General features: G+C 37.2%; 1 protein-coding gene across 1 annotated transcript; it reads right to left on the reverse strand.

Annotated features, from left to right (window-relative positions):
• Positions 1-6,932: 6,932 nt before the first annotated feature.
• LOC124917613 lies at positions 6,933-7,301 on the reverse strand. The gene has a single exon (XM_047458001.1). It carries the CDS (start codon positions 7,299-7,301, stop codon positions 6,933-6,935), a length of 369 nt encoding a protein of 122 aa, XP_047313957.1.
• Between the last annotated feature and the right edge of the window lie 1,540 nt (positions 7,302-8,841).

An 8,841-nucleotide genomic window follows, 5' to 3' on the forward strand; every position in this document is an offset into this window, starting at 1 on the left:
AACATCGCGAAGATGCTCTCAAAGATCGCCATGATAGCTACAAAAGGTAAGAAGAGAGGGGGTCCCCTTGCCTTACCCCGTTTTCACCCTTGAAATAGCCTCTATGGACTCCATTGACGCTAACAACAAAGTAGGATGATGAAACGCATTACATAATCCAATCAATAAAAATCATAGGAAAAACAGATACAACCATAAAGTCTTGAATGGCTTCACATGTAACAGAGTCAAAAGCTTTCTTGATATCTATTTTGAAAGCCACTCTCGGGGATATATTTTTATTCCCGTAGCATTTTAAAAGGCTCTGCATGAGAAGAATATTATGAGAGATTGTCCTACCGGGGATGAATGCAGATTGGTTAAGATTTATAATTTTTCCTATGACATTTTAAAATCGTTTAGAAATGATTTTTGAAATTATTTTATAAATCACATTGCAATAGGAAATTGGTCTGAAATCTTGTACTTTCTCGGGTACCGCAGTTTTGGGGATCAAGGTTGGACCGCTGTATTCCATTGCTTTAACATCTTCCTATTCTTGAAAAACTCTAGAACCCCATCAGTAACGTCTTTACCCACAACCGACCAATTGTCTTTGAAGAACTGTGCATTAAACCCATCAGGATCTGGACTTTTATTCCCATCAATACTAAACAGAGCTTCTTTAACCTCAACCCTCGTGACCACCCTTATCAACCCGCGACTATCTTCTGATGGAATATTCATATCAATAATCTGATACACGGTATTCAGGTGACTTTGATGCTGTTTTTTTGTACCCATAAGCTGCTTATAGAAATCGATAGCCAAATCTTGTACACCTTTTTGACCCTGAACATATTCACCATCATCATTCTTCAGCCTGTATACATTGTTTCTTATGTTTCTAGCCTTGCATTTTCTATAGAAGAAAACTGTGTTTTTGTCACCCAACGAGAGTCAGCTTTGTCTTGATTTCTGTCTAATAAAATTCTCTTCAAGAAGACTCAGCTTCCTGAAATTTTCAAGCGCATCCCTTTATATTTCATTGAGTTGTTCATCATTATCATCCCTTAATAACCTTTTTTGAACTTCTTCCAGTTCTTCTCTAGCAGCCAGAACTCTATTGGAGATATTGTTGAACTTCTTCTTATCAAAGCTTTGGAGATGATTCTTCAGAAGTTTAAGCTTTTCAGAAACCCTGTACATGTTAGATCCCCTAACATCTGTAGACCATACGCTTTTGAGAATACCTTGAATTTGTCGTTTTCCATCCAGAAATTGAAAATTTTAAAGGGCCTTTTGAATCTTTCTTCCTTTTCCCAGAACAGTTTAATCGGGCAATGATCAGATATATTCGGATTCAGAACATGAAGTTGACTTCTCGGAAATTGGTTAATCCAGTTCTCATTTACCAGACATCTGTCAATTCTACTTCTTCTAATTTGCTCATTCTCTCTCGTAGAAGACCAAGTGAAGAAATTCCTAGAATTGGTAGTCTCAATACAACCCATATTTCTGATACAGTCATTAAAGTCAATCATATCCCAAGTTATTTCAGATTCTGGGCTATGATTAGATTCGTTTCTAGTTACGTTGTAATCACCAAGGACAGCCCAAGATTTATCACTACCGATCAAGTTTCTAAGACAATTCCAGAGGAGTCTTCTGTTAGTGCTTGAGTTGCTAGCATAGACAATAACAAGATTAAACAGGATTCTTGTGATTCTATCTTTAACCTCTACCAGGATAGTTTGATCATTCAAAAAGAGAGCCCTGACCTCAGCAACTTTGTTATCCCAGATAACCCAGATTCTTTCTGTTTTGTCATTTGAGTTGTGAATGATTTCCTAGATGCTATCAATACACAACTTGCTAACCTTCTCAACGTTCCGACTTTTGACTTTTGTCTCAAGAATACCCATAATAGTGATCTTCTGGTTCTCAATGATCTTCCTGATTTCTTTGCATTTTAGAGGGTCATTGAGTCCCCTCATGTTCCATGTCACTATATTCATGAATGGATTTAATTGTTGGGTTTCTAACTTTCTAGACTGTCCTGGACCTCTTCATCAGAGAAATCGTAAGCATCACTTGTCTCGCTATCCTCAATGGCTACAGCTTGATTACATGGAATACTATTCACATTGAGTGGGGGTTGTCTCACATAGATCTCATCTACTCCTGTTATAGAGTCGGTGGCTTCTGAATCTAGGATCTTTCTACTTTGTCTTCGCTTTTCAGCTTGTTCTTCATTAGTAGGTCTTTTCTAACTTTGAACCTCTTCACGATTGGATTCATGTCTGTTATCGATTTTAATTCGCCCTACTTCAGAACCAAGGCTCACTGCCTTATTCAAGACCAAATTGTCTTCTTCTACACTTAATCTTTTAAGTTCACAAAATCCAAGATTTTATAGTTCATCCTCAAGATCTTCTTTATTGCTTGTTGATTTTTCAATATTTTTTGTCCAGGATTTTCTTGTCATTATCTCGAAAGGTGGCTCTAAGCTCATGGATCGGGTCATTTCGAATTCTGATGACATTGCTTTTTTGGTTCCAGTTTGCATTCCTAAAATTGTGAAGAATGGACTCACGACCTATTGGAGTTCCATCAGACCCAATTTTGATTGTTTCATATGGGCCAAGTATTCCCCGTCCCAAAGATCTTTGAATTCTAGAAACTTTAGAACCAGAACATTTTTCATCAGGACCGGTAGTAGCAAGTGTAGCTTGAGTAGTATCCAGATCAGCAAGTTCAGGACTAGGCTTAACATGGTCAATATGGCTAGGTACGGTAGCATTATGAGAAGCTCTAGGACTGGTGTGGCTATGTCTAGCTTTATCAGGACCGATATCCTGACCAGGATCGACGTTTTGAATAGGACATATTCTTGAGAAAACAGAATCCCTAGGACCGATGCCCTGAACATGACCGATAGGATCAGGGTTAACAGGGCCAACTTGTACCCTTACCCACTTCATTCTTTTTCCTATCTTCTTCCTTACCCTTATCTGTTCTTGCTTTTTATTGCCCATCTTATCATTATCAGTGTGTTCATTGATTTTAAGTTCAGACTTGTTCACATTTCTCTCAACCTGAGCCTGGTTAGAGTCATTGATACCGCCTTCCTGAGCATTGTTATTGGCCTTCGATTTTAGATTATTATTGACTGGACATTTATTCGTAGCGTGTGTGAAGGTGCTACACCATATACATCGATTTGGTTTCCATTCGTATTGTACTCCAATGTCAAATAAATTCCCCAGCCTATCTTTAAGTACAAGCTTAATTGGAAGAGACCTAATTGGATGGATTTCGACACTAACTCTGGTCACAGATGCACGCTCGTAGCCTTCCATTGTTCTAATCTTCTTTAGAATATCCCCTTCAGTACTCTTATCTTGTGAGCCAGTTTTCCTCTTTTGAATGCTATCAATTGGAATTTCAGGATCTAGATTAATGAGTGGAGAAAATGCACCAATGTTCAATATCTTAGTGTTAGCCTCGGGTGTCATAGTTTCCTTGGGATTTACTTCAGAATTTTTCTTGAAACTTGAGTTATTTGCCTTCATGTTTTTCATTTCTTTGATTTTCGATCCATTCTTACCCTTCTTAGCTGTTTTAGAATTATTCAATCCTGTTACTTGACCGATCCTTTCAGTTTCAGAACTTGTTTTGGATGAACTATGCCCCTTTGCTTTTGGTTTGATCTTTGCTGCTGACATCTTTTTCATGGACTTATGATATTCAAAGTCACATATTATTGTCTCATCATAGTCGGTGCTATCGTCCGATTCCAAATCAACATCCATGCTTTGGTTCTTTTGATTCGACTGGTGGCTCATAACTTTGATTATAGAGTTATCATCCTGTTGATTAAGACCGAAAGAGGCAACAATTGTATGACCAGAAATGTAAGTAGCACCAGGGCTTATGTGAGCAACCAAATTATCTTTTTCAAAACCAGTCAAGCAAAAACCGTTGGCTAACCCCTTAACAGACTCAACAAAGCGAAAATTGTTGGCTAACCCCTTATCAAACTCAGCCAAGCGAAAATCGTTGGTTAATTCTTCCAGTTTCATACATTCTTCATCTCTTATACCCTGACTTATATTCTGACCCAACTTATTTGTAGCTTCCATGAGATCCATACCCAGAGCCAGATTTTCAAACAGATTGTCATTCATGGTGCCATCAACCAACGAATCAATATAATTCTCAGCCAAGCATTCACCATTGACTATACCAATCAAGTTCAGTTCATCATCCTTTAGATCTATTTTATTAAGCTTTTCTGATTTAGCTGAATTTATTTCCTTGACCAGCTCAAACTCAGATCCAATTTATTTAGTGTTTCTAGATTCTGTTAGACTATGTCCTTCAACAGTTTCATCTAGATGTGTAGGTTGTTTAGAATATCCTGCAATATTAACCTCAATTTCAGAATCCTGGGCGCATTTAGTGTCTTATGTCTAACCTTTTTCTAGCATAGTCCCTAGTCTGGTTGTCTGACTTTTCATCTGATCCTTAGTAGAGCAGGTAGACTTAGCATTCTGATCATAAATGGAACCCAAGACTTTCAGTTTTACAAGATTTCTCATTACAGAACAAGATTCTGAAATTATGTCATTCTGTGTACCCAATGGACTCTAAGAAGCTGATATCTCTAACTCTGTAGAAGCAATTTCAATATGACCCATTTTGCCCAGTTCAGCATCTTCTCTAATAGGATCGGTAAACTCTATTTTTTGATCTTTCTCTGCAACTGAATAACCCAAACTGTCATGTTTTCCTGTTTCTAAAACTAATCCCAACCTTGTAATATTCTTTGAACCTACTAATTCTCGACCACCAGTCTTATTCATCCCTGTCATATTTACCTCAATAGGAACCCCAATATCAACTTCAGTAGGATCATTCAAAACACACATAGATCTCAGCTTAATGTTTTCACCCGATGCAGAAACAGACCCCAACATTGAGCTTTCAATAGGATCCGATAAACTTGTACAATTTATATCATTTTCCTGCATTACCTTAGAGCCCTTTTGACAGATTATTTCCAACTTTGGGACCGAATTTTCAACACAAACAACCCGATTGTCATTAGTTTCATCCAGGCAAGATTTCAAATCCAATTTCCCAATAGAATGATCGGTCAGATATAGGTTACCAATTAGAGACCCTAACGGTTCATTCTGTGCAGCAATTCCAATAACAACAGATATTTCTGGAATTAAAGTCCTATCATTTTTATATGCAATACTATCTTTTCCTATCAATTCAGTTCTATCATTTCTATTATGAACATGCATATCATTACAGTATGAATCCCCAATAGAACTATTCTCATATAATTCATCAGCATGTGGAAAAGAATTCATACCCGATGATGTATTTGACATAGAATCAATAGGCTAATCTTTTCCATTTTTTAGAACTTCATCCATAATTTCTAGCTTTTGCTTCCTGGGATTGTTAAGAGACCTGCGAATTCTTCTATCAGACCTAACCTTGTTGCTTGTCGACGGCCCCTTCAACACCTTATTAGGATCATCAGGGAGGACTTGAACGACGCCCCTTGCCCGAGTAACAACACTGGATGGGCGCGTACTAGTCATTGGAAAGATCAAGCACAAACTGCCTAATCTTCAAAGGAGCCACAGAGGTTGGAATTCTGCAGCAAAGGGTGGGCGCAAACAGCACGATTGGAAACCAATCGCACCGGAATAGGGCTTGAAGATAATTGCTTAAACAAGAAAGGGTTTAAGCAAATTTTGGAATGGTCTGTAGCTACGAAAGCTTCCTCCAGACTGAACACTTGATTCAAATGGCGAGAAAGAAGTTCAATGGAGACCTACCCGCACCTCGCGGTGTGGTTTGATGTCTCGACCGAGGTCCGAACTAACCTGTAAGCGAAAAGTGAGGAGAGGAGGGCGACCAACGCCGATTCGACGATAGGTCTCTATAGAAGGGGGTTTTGACGAAATGCTCTGATCGACGGTAGGAGAAGATGACCGCGACCGTTCCTTGCACAACAGAACACGTTCCACAGGGCGCAAGACAACCAATCGAAGGTGCTGGAGGATGGAAGCCGACTTTCAATGTAGAAGCGCGGTCACGGCGAGAATCTGTGTTGTTTGTGTCGTTCGTGCCGATCGTGCCGATTGTGCAGATCGTGTCGTTCGTTCCGATCGTTGGTAATTTTATTTACCATATTTGATGACTATTTAGAAAAGAAAATTATATTTATAATACTTAATGGATTATTAGTTCATAAATTGATTTGTCACCAAACTTATTATAGATAATGAGATATTAACTATATAATAAAAAACTAAATATAAAAAAGATAATAATTTAATTATTAATAAAACTAAATATTGATATTATTTTTTTATTAATCAACCAATATTTCATATAATATAATTAACATCACATTAAACATTCATCACGAGTACTAGAACATCTTCCACTAGTGCAACCATTCTGCAACAACTACATTGATTTGTTGTCTCAAGTTTATTATCTGCAATTTATTATGCAAAATATTAAAGATAATAAATACAAATATATATATGTTTTTAGAAAAACGGTTTAACACTATTTCATTAAAAATCCAAAAGTGAGAGGAGTCAATAATCAAAACTAAACAAACCCTAGTTTTGATTATAAGATTACAAACAAAAGACCGAAAAGTTTTTGAATGGTGGCAGTAAAATCACATTACAAAATAAAGATTAAAATGAACATAGACTACAATCTAGCTATCCCAACCTATGTTGTCTTCATAACCGTCTTTTGACCATATTGCATTCTTCCACGTCTCAATTTTCTCGCGTTCTTCATGAAGAGAGATTGAATTGAAGCAGATGATGATGCCTGTCTGCTCTTATTGTTTAATCTTCCTCTATATGAACTCATACTAACATAATAAAATGTATTATTTTTCAGGATTTCAAGTTTTTGTCAATACTTTCCTTTGCTTCAGTTTTCCGTGTTTGAGGATCAACAACCTTAGTTTCCTTCTCCTCTATTCTATCTTTTATTTCATCTTCTGCATCTTCCTCATCCTTGTATTTAGGTTTATATTCTTCAGAATCCCATGTTTCATCAATTTCCTTTCCTTTCTTAATTCCCTCTTCTTGAGTTTGATTTCCTTTTGTTCCTTCGCCCGAATTCAGAACATCTTTCCCTTTGGCATTGCTTTCTTTTGCTTCTTGTTTTTCTACAACTGTTTCATTTGTACTAGGAACCTTTTGTTGTTTGACTTCTCCATTCTGCATTTGTTGTTCCTGGTTTGCTTTCTGGTTGGCCATTAATTTAGGGCATCTCATTATAGAATGTTTAAAGGTATTGCAGTTCACTCATATGTACGGTCGCTATTCATAGTGTATGCCCATCTTGGTAGCATTTCCCTTTCGATTCACCACTATAATTTCGTTGGGGAGAACGCTTCTGGGTTGAACTTCAACATTCATCCTAGCATATGTGAGATTTTTGCTTTCCTCAGTGATTTTGTCCATGTATAGCGGGTTTCCTAGAAGGCTAGCAAAATGGCTTAAGGCTTCCGCATTATACATATGGGGAGGAATATTTCGCAACTTGAACCAGATTTGCACTATTTCTTTTGGAATACTATCATAACTCGTACCCTCCTTCCATTTTTCGAGCTTCATGCATTTTTTCCCCACGTGTATGTCCCAACTCTAAAATTTTCTCAAGATTAGCCTCTTGATTGAATTTCAGGAAATATATGTCGTGACTGTTAGAGGTGACCTTTATTAGACCTTCTTTTCCCCATTGCTTCATGAGTTCTTCCTTGGTGGCATCAAAAGTGACAGGTTTTTTCTCAATATAATTACCCACTATCACTTGTTCCCATGATCGAACACATTTTTCTTCCACGTCTGATGGTAGCTTGAACTCAAAGGGATTTTCGAGTTTTTCCACATTTGTTTTGAATGCACCTAGGAAAATCCGTCCATTTTCTAGGATTTTGTTTTCACTTTCTTTTGCTAAGTTTTGACCCTACTTTGTGTCTAGATTCTTCTTCCAGACTTGATCAACCTGACAATTTGTGTACTTCTTCAGAGTATAAACCTTTGTCTTGGTACATTTTGCCAACTATTTCATTGTATTGACAGAACAACTAACAATAATGTCATACTCCTCTTTTTTTAGAAGGTTCTAATCTTGGAGGTAGTGCAGATTTAATTGAATAGTGATTTATTGAGCCCTTTCTTTGTTATGAATCATTTCTCAATTTTTAGTTTGCATCAGCATCCTTAAAATTTGGTTTCTCAGCTCTTTGAGGTTTGCCCTCTCATTAAAACCAACCCTCCATTTTCCTTTTGCCTTCTCTTCGGTTTCCTCTATTTCCCCTGCTTTCTTGTTTACTGCATTATTTTGACATTTATTTCCAACCCCGATTTCTTCTAGACCAGCACTATTTTCCTTTTGTTCCCCTGTACTTTCCTTCTTCTTACTGTACTTTCCTTCTTCTTACTGGTCGACTCTGTTTTATTTTGCTTTCCTTTTTTCCTTTGTGACTTACAAGTTTTATCGGATTGATTCTGATTCCCAAAAGAATCAGCAACAAATTCATTTGAAAAAGTTTGTTTATTTGGGCAATCAGTATGTATTTCATTTTTTCTCTTATCTCCATTGACAATCATCTTAACAGAATTATCGAAGGCTATAGTGGAAGAAGGCATACTTGGAGTTTTTCCAGAGTTAACATTTATGCTCTTGCTCACGAATTCAGGGGTGTCATCTTTTCCGTCTTTAGCCAGAGTGTCTTTGTTTTTATGAGACATAATGGGGTATGTGCCCCTATTTCCTTCCTGTTGGTTATTT

The sequence above is a fragment of the Impatiens glandulifera genome, unplaced genomic scaffold (genome assembly GCF_907164915.1).
Source record: "Impatiens glandulifera unplaced genomic scaffold, dImpGla2.1, whole genome shotgun sequence".
Lineage (NCBI taxonomy): Eukaryota > Viridiplantae > Streptophyta > Magnoliopsida > Ericales > Balsaminaceae > Impatiens > Impatiens glandulifera.

Excerpts from the sequence above, each read along its gene's own strand:
- LOC124917613 (XM_047458001.1), bottom strand. The coding sequence starts at position 7,301 with ATGGCCAACCAGAAAGCAAACCAGGAACAACAAATGCAGAATGGAGAA.